General features: G+C 32.9%; 1 protein-coding gene across 1 annotated transcript in view; it reads right to left on the bottom strand.

The window, feature by feature from the left end:
- LOC114334144 (peptidoglycan-recognition protein LF) overlaps positions 1 to 15449 on the bottom strand; it is a 180406-nt gene that overhangs the window by 140651 nt on the left and 24306 nt on the right. The window contains exon 2 of the mRNA XM_050659136.1: positions 3154 to 3577. Coding sequence (XP_050515093.1) covers positions 3154 to 3577 — 424 coding nt within the window. The remainder of the gene's footprint in view (positions 1 to 3153; positions 3578 to 15449) is intronic.

The following is a 15449-nucleotide window of genomic DNA, read 5'->3' on the forward strand; positions in this document are numbered from 1 at the left end:
TAGGACGCCTATAATTTAAAATTCGAATTTTTACAGATTTAAGGTATACAATGTTAGACGCGTCTAGAGCCTCCCTACAAAAGCGTAGATTTTTGCGCAATTCTTAGATTGAAATTTTGAGTAATTGTCGAAAAACCAAAATTTTCAAAGTTAAATTTTTCAGTTTTTCGGCTATACTGAGCTGTGTGTATGTCTAATCTTGATCGCTTAGGCAGCATTTGAAAGCTTAACTCTAGTTCTATTGACTTGATTTAATCGCGGTTTTCTTATCTCTCTTTGAATCTAAGATACATACTCCAAAAAATATGCCGTATTGTACCTACCCAGTCCTATAGCTGGCTTATGGGTAGTCAAAAGTCACAAACTACACCGGTTCCGAATTGGTCCTAACCCTCTCTTGGAATAGAAAAAAAAAATCATATTTTCAGTTCTTGCTCACAGGAAACAGTTTCTGCTTTTTATAGAAATTGAGTAAACTTTCTGAGCTCGGCAACTTTTGAAAGGTATAACTGATTTTCAAAATTAGATATGCGTATCCAATACCATCAGAAGCCGCAGAGGTCGTACTAAAATTTTCGAAATTTTTGGGAGTATTGGGAACGAGAAAGAAAAATAGACCCCAAGTGGGTAGGGTAAGACCTACATTCTTGCAACAAAATTGATGGTTGACATATAGATTGCCTGGTAGTTTCCTAAACTTTAAGATGGGATTTGGTCCATTTTTCAATTCAGTCAGGTTGACAGAATCGAAAACTTCGCGTGTATAATATGTGTAGTGTTTTGTGTAGGTGGGTCTGTTTAGAAATACCTCACTATGGGATTATTTAAAGTTGTACCATTAATTTTCAATATTAAAATTTTACTATTAATTAACCCTACGTTACTCGCACACGGTGTATGAGACCGGCCCTCTAAATAACTTTCTATAACTCTGATTGTAGTGGAGATTTTGAATTGCTGCTGCATATACCTCTTCAGTCATCAGTGAACTATGGGTGAAGTCCACGTGCAGTGTAAAAAAGAGTATTGTACTTTTATTATTAGGCAACACGGTGCGGTACACCGGGTGTGAGTATTTGTGCACAAATTTTTGTGTTTAAATAAGACATCGATAATTTTAATTAGTAAAGTAATTTAAGATATTTTCCTCATTTTCAATGTTTATATATTTGTTTATTTATATTTAGATATGGATTACGAGAAGGAGAAGCAAAGATTATTAAAATTTTTTGAGGAAGTATCGACTGACGAGGAAACGTATGAAGATGATGATGAACAAAGTTACTTTTTATTAAAGTAATATAATGTTGACACAAACGCATACCTACAAAATTATATGATCATATATTCACTAAATAATATAATTGTACACAATTTTGCAAAATTTTTTTTTTTTAATTGCTGACCCATATTTTTGGACTCTGTCTTCTTAGATAAGGCGAAAAAGGCGGGTTCCTTGGAAAAACTACTCCCATGAAATTTTTTTGCATAATCACATTCGTGAGACTCCCCGGAATAAGATACAAGAAGTCGCCCACGCGAAAAGTGGTCCAATTTTTTTTAACAATCTTTTCTAACAATCTTTTTAATCAAATTGTAAAAAATCAAAATTTTCGGCCCGGACAAATTTTTTTCAGATTCTTCGGACCCTTCCGGGCAAAAAAGGTCTCTTGTAATTTTTCTCTAAAATCGATCGTGTTCGAATTATAAGTAATTTAAAATTTGAAAAACGCGAAAATGGCCATTTTTAAGGCTTGATAACTCGGTTAAAAATTATTATTATGAAAGTCAGAAAGTGATTAAATCAAATATAAAGCCTCCCCTACATGATCCTGAAGAAATTTGTCTCATTAATTTATTACTAAGTTGTTATTTTTATTTATTAATAATGAGCGGTAAGATCGTATTGACGCGGCTGCAAATGTGAGTGCGAGTGAGATTCGCCATTGGACTGCCTGAATGGCATCTCTTTCCCACTAATCATGAACGCCGCCTAAAACGTGCATGGCGCTCATTATTATTACTTAAAAATTACAACTTAGTAATCAAATAATGACAAAAGTTTCATCAGGATCCTCTAGGAGGGGCTTTAAAATTTGATTTAGTCACTTTCTGACTTTCATAGTAATAAATTTTAACCGAGTTATTAAGCCTTGAAAATCGCCACTTTTCGTTTTTTTCAATTTTAAAATGCTTTTACCTCGAAAACGAACAACTTTAGAGAAAAATTATAAGAGACCTTTTTTATCCAGAATGGTGCAAAAAACGTAAAAAAAATTTTCCAAGACGAAAATATTGATTTTTGCAATTTGATTAAAAAAATTGTTAAAAAAACTAGGACCACTTTTCGCGTGGGCGACTTCTTGAATCTTATTCTGGAATATCTCACGAATGTGATTATTCAAAAAAAATTCATGGGAATATTTTCTGTAAAGAACCCGCCATTTTCGCCTTGTCTATCTGCACCGTGCGCTAGTATTGGAGTAATTGGCGCGAGTAACGGAAGGTTAATACCTTATAAGAATTAAAAAAAAAACAGTAAATCCTGTATAAAAGGTATATTTAAAAACCCTCAAAAGGGCCACATCAAATTCACATAACTAGTTTTCGACTGGTTTACCAGTCATCATCAGTGCTTACGTGCAATGTACATGCTAACCACTAAGATAGTATTATACAAAAATATGTGGGTCAAAGCCCAGTAAAAGTAGTCGGTCAAGGAAACATAGGTATAAAATGCTACCTTAAGCCTGGATGTTTAAAATATTATCTAATGTGCCCTAGGTAACATCTGAGATCTAGATATGACTTGTTCACATGTTGGAAGTGAGACAGCAAGTGAAACTTGCGTAACCGCAAAATTCGGAGTTAAACCATCGAACAAGGATGGGTTAAAATCGTGATTAACTTAAACGAGTAAGCTCTAACCAAGTACTGAAAAACTGATTAAACATGAACATTTCGGTGACCAAAAAATAAATAGGTTAACCCAGCACTGAAAAAACGACCCTAAGCGCTGCAATCTAAACCAGTTTCCACAGTGCGACAGAGAAAAGTGTTTGTAAACAGGGTATGCATCTCTATCTAATTGATAATAGTTAAAATACATACGCAAAATTTCAACCATAAACGAAAAATAAAAATAATAATTACTTTTTCTTATTCTATCAGTTACAGAATCAGTCTCTTGTTCCCTCTCCTCTGCTTTGTCACGACCAATTTCGAGGTCTTCTTTGACAAAACTCGCATTATCTACTCCTTCACTATGTAGCACCTTATTACCGCCAGTTATTGAGTTGAGTTCGTTTAATCCGGTCACTTCACTTAAATTACTAAATACCTCACTAGTTACATCACTTTTGGGATACACAAATTGTTTTATAGTCACAGGACCTTTGTACACTGTTTTGTTACCAAAATGAACATCATTTGAGTTGACTACGGAAACACTGCCAAAGTGTGGTAGATGAGGTTGGTCGTTAACTACGATTGCATTGTCGTAGTCAACTATTTCTTCTTCCTCTTCTTCCGTTTCATCATCGTCTGGGTTGACTGCAGAAATGTCGATAGTGTCCACCTGCAATAATAGAGATTCTTTATCACTAGAAAATTTTAGTATCTCACAATAAAACACTGAAAACTTTTGTTTTCTATACTTCCACAAAATTTATTATTTACAACCATGTGACTACAGCTGTTTCGGCAGAGTGCCTTTCTCAAGTGATACAATTTACAATGTGTTTGCCTATTTAAGTCTCTAACTGAAGAGGTTGAGGAGTGGGGAGCTGTTTGTCTCGAGTTGGTCATTCAGAATTATATCTGTATTTTTCAGTTTATTAATTTGAAACCCTTCATTGAAATTAACTCTTCATTGAAAGAATGATTATGATCTAGAAGGTGAAGTGCGTATATAGAAGTGTCTGTTTTTCTATTGTTGAAAGCCCTTTTGTGCTCTGCTATCCGCTTGTCAAAAGTTCTGGTACTTTGACCGATGTACGTTTTCGGGCAGTCACTACAAGTTAGTTTGTACACACCACTCTTTAGTTGCTTTCTCTTTCGGCTTTTATTGTTCTTAATATATTTGCTAAAGTTGTTGTTAGTTCTGAAAGCTGGTATTATTCCTTACTTTTTTATGTGTCTGGCTATTTTTGTTGTTATCTTGCCAGTATATGTGAGAGAGCAGAAGGTACTGGGTTCTTTCTATGGTGGTGGATACACTAATTTCAGGGCTTTCTTATGGAGTTTTTGATTTAAAATTTTGTTAACTGTTTGTTCGTTATAGCCGTTGTTTACTGCTATTTGTTTAATGATGTTTAGTTCTATCTCGAAGGTATTTTTTGTCATGGGAATTTCTGTCAGTCTATGTATCATGCTATGGTAGGCTGCTAATTTGTGTTGTGTAGGATGGGATGATGAATTGTGTATAGTTGTGTCAGTATGGGTAGGTTTATGATATACGGAGAACTCATGTTTGTTGTGTAGTCTGGTAATCGTTACATCTAGAAAGTTTATGGAATTATTCTGTTCTGTTTTTATTGTAAACTCAATATTATTATGAAGTGAATTAATGTATGATAGAAATTGGTCAAGTTTTCTGTTAGTTCCTGTAAAGCATACTAGTATATCATCCACGTATCTCCACCAATATAAGAACTGTTTAAATACTGGATGTTTAGAAATTGTTGTTTCAAGTCAGTTCATAAATATATAAATATAAATATATCTGATAGTAATGGGCTTAGAGGATTACCCATAATAAGTCCTGCACTGTTGTTTGTATATATTTGATTATTGAATTCAAAATAGTCTTGATTTATGCAAATTTCAATGAGGTGTAAAATTTCAGATGCAATGATTGGATTTGTACTATTATGGTCTAAAAGATTTTTAACTAAAACAAAAGTTTCTGTAGGAGGAACACTAGGAAAAAGATTTTTTACGTCAAATGAAATTAGTCTGGAGTTGTTGGGCAATTGAAAATGTTTATTTTATTAACTAGTTCTAGTGTACTTTTTACGGTGAATTTATTTATTGATTTAGTATCAAAATCAATAATAAATCCAACAGAACAGAAATACTTTAATATTATGAACCCACAACCTCCTAAATTATATTTTATTAAACTACACAAACCTGACCACCCAATAAGGCCTGTAGTTTCTTTTTATACAGCTCCGTCATATAAACTTTCAAAAAAACTGTCAGATATTATTACAGAATACACTAAATTTTCAGCTAAACTCACCGTAAAAAATACACTAGAACTAGTTAATAAAATACAACATTTTCAATTGCCCAACAACTCCAGACTAATTTCATTTGACGTAAAAAATCTGTTTCCTAGTGTTCCTCCTACAGAAACTTTTGTTTTAGTTAAAAATCTTTTAGACCATAATAGTACAAATTCGATCATTGCATCTGAAATTTTACACCTCCCTGAAATTTGCATAAATCAATACTATCTTGAATTCAATAATCAAATATACACAAATAAGAGTGCGGGACTTATTATGGGTAATCCTCTAAGCCCATTACTATCAGATATATTTATGAACCAACTTGAAACAACAATTTCTAAACATCCCGTATTTAAACAGTTCTTATATTGGTGGAGATACGTGGATGATATATTATACTAGTTAGTCTTGCCTGATTATCGGAGAATAGGCCATTTTTGGGAAAAGTTATTTACCAGCAATTTTATTGCTGGAATCGAATTATAAGATCCTATATATTAGTAATATAGGTATGCAAAGTCCTCAGATAGTGTGCTACTTTTTTTATAAACAAAATGGCGCGCGAAAATCGTGTTTTTTCCAATTATTGCTCTATAACTCCGAAGATTTTAACATTACAACAAAAACACCCAAATAAAAATTCACCGTGATTAAATTTGCGTTTTTCGCGATCTGCTCCGATGAAAATTTTCCTCGGAAAATGCGGGTTTTCCCAACAAAATCTTTAATTTTCAAATAAAGTTTTAGATAAGTAATTATCTACCAATAATTAAATAATTTGGTGACTTAAAAGCCTTTTTGGTTTAGATTATAGTTCCAGAAGCTGATGAAAATTAAATGAATATTTTAGCAACAATTCAATTGTTAATTAATAATTTACAGTCGCAATAATAACCAAAATAACTATGATACACTGATCAAGCTTTGAAATCTTATAAAGATGAGATGCCTGTTTAATATTTTGTCGACAAAATATGAATTTTTTATTTTTTTGCATAATCTTTAAATGTTTTAAAAAAAATAGTTATAAATAGATTAACGTTTCTCAGAAAGTTTCTATTATATTATAATTTAAAAAATAGCTAAAATGCGCATTTTAAATATCTTTAAAATGAATGCTTTAAAACTTTTTTGCAACCATTTGTAAAAAGGTTATGAAACAGCAAAGTAAACATACGATTACTACTGGGTTTATATTTTTTTAATTCTTTCAAAGCGTAGAAGTGAGTTTAAAGTACAAGCTAATTATTTATAAAAAAATATCGATTATCAGTTTAATAGTTATATTTTAATTAAAGGTTATAAATATATTTTTTTGTAATTTACACGCGCGAAAGTAGAGTAACACAGTAATGTAGCTAAAATTTTCACTCGGAGCGACGACCGGCCGCGTGATGTACACTTTTAATAAATAATGCATGCTGCGTGTCAGTCGCTTCGAGTGAACATTTTAGCTCCGACTCTGCATCAGGCCTACGTTTGCGCTAAAAATTACAAAAAAAAAGTATTTTTAATCTTTGATTAAAATATAACCATTGCACTAATTTTTGACATTCTTTGTGAGTAATTAGGTTGTACCATAGACTCAACTAAAACAAATTATAAACAACGGAGATTTCGTACATTTACTTTGCTGCTTCATAACTTTTTTGCAAATGGTTGGAAAATTTTTTTAAAGCATTCATTTTCAAGACCCATGAAATACGCATTTTAAGTATTTTTTTAAATTAGAATATAATAAACAATTTCTGAGAAATGTTAATTTGTTTATAACAATTTTTTTTAAACATTTAAAGATTATGCAAAAAAATGAAAAATTTATATTTTGTCGACAAAATATTAAATAGGCATCACACCTTTATAATCTTTCTAAGTTTGATCAATGTCTCATGATTATTTTGGTTGTTATTGCGACTGTAAATTGTTAATTAACAATTGAATTGTTGCTAAAATATTCGTTTCATTTTCACCGGCTTCTGAATTTATAATCTATAACAAGAAAGTTTTTATTTCAACAAGCTATATAATTATTGATAAATAATTACTGGCCCAAAAAATTTATTTGAAAATTCGAGATTTTGTTGGGAAAACCCACATTTTCCGAGGAAAATTTTCGTCGGAGCAAATCAGGAAAAACATGCCTCTATGCAGAATTAAATTGGGGTGAATTTTTATTTGAGTGTTTTTGGTGTAAAGTTAAAATCTTCGGAGTTATAGAACAATAATTGAAAAAAATACGATTTGTCGACGCCATTTTGTTTATAAAAAAAGTAGCACACTATATACGGACTTTGCATACCTATATTAATGATATATAGGATCTTATAATTCGATTCCAGCAATAAAATTGCAGGTAAATAACCTTTCTTTGTACTTTACTAATTAGACCAGCGTATTATAACTATTTTTTTTTTCAAAATTTAAAGATTATGCAAAAAAAAGAAAAATTTATATTTTGTCGATAAAATATTAAATAAACATCTCATCTTTTTAATCTTTATAAGTTTGATCAATGTATCATGATTATTTTGGGTATTATTGCGATCGTAATTTGTTAATTAACAATTGAATTGTTGCTAAAATATTCGTTTAATTTTCACCGGCTTCTGGAATTACAATCTATACCAAGAAAGCTTTGATGTCACTAAGTTATTTAATTATTGATTAATAATTACTTACCTAAAACTTTATTTGAAAATTAGAGTTTTTGTTAGGAAAACCCGCATTTTCCGAGGAAAATTTTCGTCGGAGCAAATCGTGAGAAACATATCTCTATGCAGAATTTAATTGCGGTGAATTTTTATTAAGGTGTTTTGGTTGTAAAGTTAAAATCTTCGGAGTTATAGAGCAATAATTGAAAAAAAACACGATTTTCGTGCGCCATTTTGTTTATATAAAAAGTGGCACACTATCTGAGGACTTTGCATACCTATATTACTAATATATAGGATCTTATAATTCGATTCCAGCAATAAAATTGCTGGTAAATAACTTTTCCATGAATTTTGCTAATTAGCCCAGAGTAAGTATGCTTTACCGGAACTAACAGACAACTTGACCAATTTCTATCATACATTAATTCACTTCATAGTAATATTGAGTTTACAATAGAAACAGAACAGAATAATTCCATAAACTTTCTAGATGTAACGATTACCAGACCACACAACAAACATGAGTTCTCCGTATATCATAAACCTACCCACACTGACACAACTATACACAATTCATCATCCCATCCTACACAACACAAATTAGCAGCCTACCATAGCATGGTACATAGACTGACAGAAATTCCCATGACAAAAAATAACTTCGAGGTAGAACTAAACATCATTAAACAAATAGCAGTAAACAACGGCAATAACGAACAAACAGTTAACAAAATTTTAAATTAAAAACTCCATAAGAAAGCCCTGAAATTAGTGTATCCACCACCACAGAAAGAACCCAGTACCTTCTGCTCTCTCACATATACTGGCAAGATAACAACAAAAATAGCCAGATACATAAAAAAGAAAGGAATAATACCAGCTTTCAGAACTAACAACAACTTAAGCAAATATATTAAGAACAATAAAAGCCGAAAGAGAAAGCAACTAAAGAGTGGTGTGTACAAACTAACTTGTGGTGACTGTCCGAAAACGTACATCGGTCAAACTGGCAGAACTTTTGACAACAATAGCAGAACAGAAAAGGACTTTCAACAATAGAAAAACAGACACTTCTACATACGCACTTCACCTTCTAGATCATAATCATTCTTTCAATGAAGAGTTTCAAATTCTGCATATCCAAAATAAAGGCCTTAAGCTATCTTTTTTAGAATCTATGGAAATTAATAAACTGAAAAATACAGATATAATTCTGAATGACCAACTCGAGATAAATAGCTCCCCACTCCTCAACCTTTTCAGTTAGAGACTTAAAAAGGCAACACGCATTGTAAATTATATCACTTGAGAAAGGCACTCTGCCGAAACAGCTGTAGTCACATAGTTGTAAATAATAAATTTTGTGGAAGTATAGAAAACAAAACTTTTCAATGTTTTATTGTGAGACAAAATGAACTTCCATCAAGTAACGGTCGAATCGATCAAAATTTTAGTACATATACTCAGTGAAATTAGAAGTGTTACACCCAGAAGGAATCATTTCTGGAACTAATTTTTTTGGCAGCATGGTACATTTTCATCAAAAATGAAACGATAACATTGGCAAGACTTTTTATTGACATGTAATAAAAAAAAATGAATAATGAAAAATGAATAAGATGGTGAAAAAGTGAACAGTCGCTTTCCCATTATATCCCATACATGTTCGATAAGATTTAAACCCAGTGAAGGAGGTAGCCACGATAAAAAATTAACGCCAGCTTCCTGGAGAAAATCCATAGTTCGACGAGCAATATGAAAACCAGCATTAATGAAAAGGGCGTTTCGACGGCCGTCTAGATAAGGCAGTAAAGTGGTTTGTAAGATGTCATCAACATAACGCGCATCTGCCATACTGCGTCGAATAAATAAATGTAGTGATCGGCTACCATAGGCAATCGCCCCCCAAACCATTACTCCAACTGTCCTGTGTAGATGCCTCTCTACAGCAAACCCGATACCTCGTCGCTCTCCACGGCGGCGTCTTATCATCTTACGATTATCATGCATACCTAAACAAAATCGCGATTCATTCCTGAATGCTGCATTATGCCATTCTGCCACCCAATGCTGCCGTTCTCTGCACCAATTTAAACGTTGATGACAGTGGTCCGCAGTCAAAAGAAGAACTCGTCGTGGGCGGAATGAAACCAGTCCAAAGGCTTGAATGCTACGGTCTAGGGTACGTATAGTAACAAGTCTACCTTCTACTTCAAACCATTGGTCAGCGATTTGACGAGAAGTAGCAAAACGGTGTCGCGGAGCCAGGAGTCTAAAGCGCCTATCTTAACGCCTTGTGGTACGCCTCGGTTGACCAGTTGGTCTTCTTCGTGTTCCTCTAACTTCGTTTGTCCACACACGACACACTCGCATAACTGTCATTGCCGTACAATTAACACGACGACCAATTTCGCGATACGACAAACCCATATCCCTATAGGTTATAATTCTACCCCTGTCAAAATCGCTAAAATGGCGATAATATTAATGTCTTCGAACTCGGGGCATATTCTTGCACTGAATACAATTAGCCTTGCCCTATGCTCCGCATGGAGTGAAGAGGAATAAGTAAGTAAGTAATAATACAGTTAGACTGAAGAATAATAAAAAATTTCTGTACCAATCGGTCTTCATAAATTGGTCTTTTCACAAAAAATTTAAAGATAAAACTTTATTTTTACAGAAACTATAAAAGATAAAACATTGATATTAGGTCTGGATCCCGCGTATGAAAAAAAAGTTGATTAATAGCAAGCTGAAAATTTGTTAATAGCTTAAGGGTGTCTAGTCGGACAAACTTTGACATATGGGAACACTGGAACAGGGGAAGTTTTAATTGTGGAACAGGTTAAAAATTTGGAACGGTCAGACCACGAAAACGGCACATGTATTTTGTCCGACAGAAGAGACTTAAACTCTCCGAACAGAGATTAAGCTCTCATGCAAAAATCAGACTGCTATTTATCACCAAATGGGCGTTTTAATGAGTGGTACATGTAGAATATGTCAAATGACAGGAATTATGACAGGTGATAAATAGCAGTCTGATTTTTGCATGAGAGTTTAATCTCTGTTCGGAGAGTTTAAGTCTGTTCTGTCGGACAAAATAGATGTGCCGTTTTCGTGGTCTGACCGTTTCAAATTTTTAACCTGTTCCACAGTTAAAACTGGCCCTGTTACAGTGTTCCCATATATCAAATTTTATTAAACTAGACACCCTTAAGCTATTAACAAATTTGCAGCTTGCTATTAATCAACTTTTTTTTCATACGCGGGATCCAGACCTATATTGTTATCATAGCATGCTTTAAATATAGTCATTGTGCTGCCAAAAAATTAAGTTCAAGAAATGATTCCTTCTGGGTGTGTAACACTTCTAATGTCACTGAGTACATATATATTTAAATTCTTTAATAAAGCTGAAGCTGATGGAGACTTTTATAAAGACAACAACTGTCCAAGCAAAAAAATGTTTATTAAAATGTTATATTAAAGAATTTATTCGCTATTGAGAAGGATATCCAATCTGTCAATATAATATATGATAAAATACTATACAATGATGAGGGAGCTAGAACCGGCAAAATAACGCAAAAGATGGAAACATAGTACGTTGGTAAATAAAAAGTGATAAAACTAGTGAGGAGAGAAATTATCAATAGAAACCTATAAATTTACATTACATTACATTACCACCACTATTCGTAGTTTCCCAACATCAGACGTTAGCTTAAGAGCTGGTAAGGGCTGGTTATGGACTTCGGACATAATTATAGTAGATACTTATAGCGTCGAGTATTACCATTTTTTTAATTTCGCACAAAGAAAAAACTGATTAAAGACAATAAAGCAAAGGTAAATAAAAACAGTTTAATTAATAATAATTTTTAAATTCAAAATTAAATTATTGATCAAGAATAATTTCTACTATGATTCGACACATCGCATACTGACATTATGACCCTTGTCAAAATGGCATGGGAAATTAAAATAAAACGTTTTTCGACGTCATACGTATAATTATGACTGAATTCAACTAGCCACGTATAATATACAATAGAATAGATGGTCAGTGTATGGAGGATTATACATATACGTATACAATGATGGGCGCGCTAATAACCGACAGAATAACGCAAAAGAATGGAAAACGTCGGAGGAGTATGATAACTGTCACTGTGACAGTTGAACTTTATAAAATACTCTGGTCACACACGTGTAAAGGTGGGAAACTATGTAATGTAAGGTTAATTTATACGTTTATAATTATAATTTCTTCTACTAGTCTCACCTATTCTTATTTCACAATATTTTTCCGGTTATTATCGCGCTCATCACTATATTATAGTATATCATATATATAGTATGTTAAGTAGACGATTATAAAATGCGTTGATTATAAAAGAGGAAATAACCAGAGAATTTAAAAAACAAAGTGTAAACATCGGAATAAACTTATGTAAAATAAACTGCCACACTTAAAAGGATATCTCTGCACCTTAAAATTATGGTAAAAATTGTATAATAAAAAATAAAAAATCGTACTGTACTTTAAAAGTAAAAAATAACTACTTAGTTAAAAAATGGAACTAAAAAAGTTATCACGTTAAAACGTTATCGAGGAATAAAGTAGTGGGTCGTTGAGCTTTAGATTCATTTATACGTTAATATTAATAATAATAATTTATTCATATTTTTAAAAACACAACTCACAAAGGCACAGAAGCATCATCCTCGAAGTGCAGTAGAATTAACGACATTCACACGCAATCTAGGAGGAAGAGGTCTTATGGATATAGGTGAGCAATTAGAAAAACGTATTGCTAATTTATGAACTTATTTTCATATGCAAGCTGAAACATCTACTCTACATCGCGCTATCTGCACGGTAGATGACACAACACCGATCAAACTGAGGGAAACAGAAATGCGCATAAACCACCTCACTAAGGCCATCCAAGGATATGTTGACAATACTGCGTCGAACTATTGGTTGACCTCAGGAAATATGTTCCCTGAAACGGAAGGTTCATTACTGTCCATTCAGGATCAGGAACCAAAAATTACCTGAAATATATCGTCAAAGACCCTTCAGGTCCAAAACAACAAATGCCGGTATGGATGTCAAGCCCAAGAAACCTTACAGGGGGCTGCCAGGCATTTGCTGCAACTAAATATAAGGAACGGCGTGACTCAGTGAGAAAGATCCTTCATCAAGAGATATCTATCAAGCTGGGACTTCTCCAAACGGACCATCTCCCATATTATCAATACGTCCCTGAAAGTATGCTTGAAATGACAACTACAAGCTATAGTGGGACCGCACTGTACTTACAGATCAAACAGGCGCATAATAGACCAGATCTCGTACTAGTTAATAAATTAAAAAGACAAACAACACTAATTGAGGTGGCGATACCTAACAACAATAATCTACGTACTAAATTTACTGAAAGGATCGCCAAGTACAGAGATCTGGAAATTCAAATACGAAGCCAATGGAGAATGCAAAGTATCCAGACAATACCTATTTTTATGTCTACTACTGGAGTCATTCCGAAGAACCTCCTCAAGGGAGGCTGGGAAAGAAAGCATAAAAACGCTGGGTCTGAATGAATATCTTTACAAGATCATGCAGAAAGCTGTACTACTCGCAACGGCCAGATGTGTACGAAAATTCTTGGGAGATACGCCTGCATACCAAGTCACCTAGGGCTCGATAACACGGAAAGAGTCCCACCAGAGCTCAATCCTTTTGATACCGTAGGTATCTGGGATTGGTCAATTTTCCCCTGAGAGGGAGTGTGAACCGTGTGGCTAAATCTATATGTTCATTTACTTCTCACTATACAATATACAGTGCGTCCCTAAAGTAACGCATAAATTCATTATTTCGTAAACCAGCGACATTAATGAAAAATCCTGAAACGAGTCGATTTTTATTTTAGATTCAGATTTTTTGGCATATATATCATAGTAGTGACGTCATCCATCTGGGCGCGATGACGTAATCGATGATTTTTTTAAATGAGAATAGGGGTCATGTGATAGCTCGTTTGAAAGGGTATTCAATTCTCTATTCACTAACATAAACATTAACCTAATTATTTATACAAGGTGTTCAAAAAAACATTTTTTTAATTAAAATAATTGAGACAAAAAGAAGAATGTACGTAATTCATTTAATTCAAAATACGTTTTACTGTTGTCAGAAAACAGGAAGAAAATGTTTATTTGAGAAGTAAATATTGTTTTCTGCTTAAATTCAATGTTAAAGCTGCCACCCACCTGTCGCTTGGCATTTCGTTTAAGCGAAAATCAATGTTTATTTGTCAAATAAAAATTTTTTCTGTTTACTGACAGTAGTAAAATGTATTTTGAATTAAATAATTACATTATATTCTTCTTTTTGTCTCACTTATTTTAATTAAAAAAATGTTTTTTGAACACACTGTATAAATAATTATGTTAATGTTTATATTATTGGATAGAGAATTGACCACCCTTTCAAATAAGCTATCATATGACCCCTATTCCCATTTCAAAAATCATCGATTACGTCATCACGCCCAGATGGATGACGTCACTAGTATGATATATATGCCAAAAAAACGTAATTTAAAAATAAAAATCGACCTGTTTCGGAAATTTTCCTTAAAGTAACCGGTTTACGAAATAACGAATTTATGCGTTACTTTATGGACGCACTGTATAATAAAACAATGTTAAATATAATAGTTCAACATAACATACTTACAAATTAATTCTAAGTTAAATATTTTCAAATATAAACAAATGGCTGTTAGTAAATGTACATTAAATGTAAAGTTTTTGATACGTTGGATACAAAAGTTTCAGTGAGAATAGACTATGGACATACAAACACATTTCTCTTGGAGAAGGGGATTTTCATAAGGGAACCATCTCTCCTAAACTGTCCATCGGTTAACACAGGAGGGAGGACGGAATAATTGAGAAAATACTGGACTCCGCAGAAATGAGGAGTTTCTGAACAACTTGCGACTTGCAGACGGCATAGTTGTTATTGCAAACTGGGTAGATCATACCTACCAATTTCTTAAGACCCTCAGGGCTCTTGTACATGAGCCAACATTTTCCAAATCACAATACACCACCAAACTTGTACATGTACTTGCCAAAAAAAAATATCAACTAATGGCACGCAAATTGAACAAGTATATATACCTATAAATATTTAGGCCACAAGATTAAATAAGGAAGAGACAGTCGAATAACATAGTTGAACAGGAGAATAGTACCAACATGTACTACAGCTTACGGGAAACTGCGAGGAATCCCCATGTGCTTGAAAAGGAACATATTTATTTTATCAGTGTAAAGTCCGGAAAAAAACGTTGACCCCTACAAAAAAATTTTTAAAAAAATACGTGGACTTTGTACGCACGTCAGAAGTTATCCTTTGCTTATATGATTTCAACGAAATAAATATGCATTAAACAGTTTATATTTATTTATTTTATTGAAATATTAAGCTAATTTTATTACTTATTACGTTACAAAAAATTTTTAATAAAAC

This window comes from Diabrotica virgifera, chromosome 8 (assembly GCF_917563875.1).
Source record: "Diabrotica virgifera virgifera chromosome 8, PGI_DIABVI_V3a".
Classification (NCBI taxonomy): Eukaryota; Metazoa; Arthropoda; class Insecta; order Coleoptera; family Chrysomelidae; genus Diabrotica; species Diabrotica virgifera.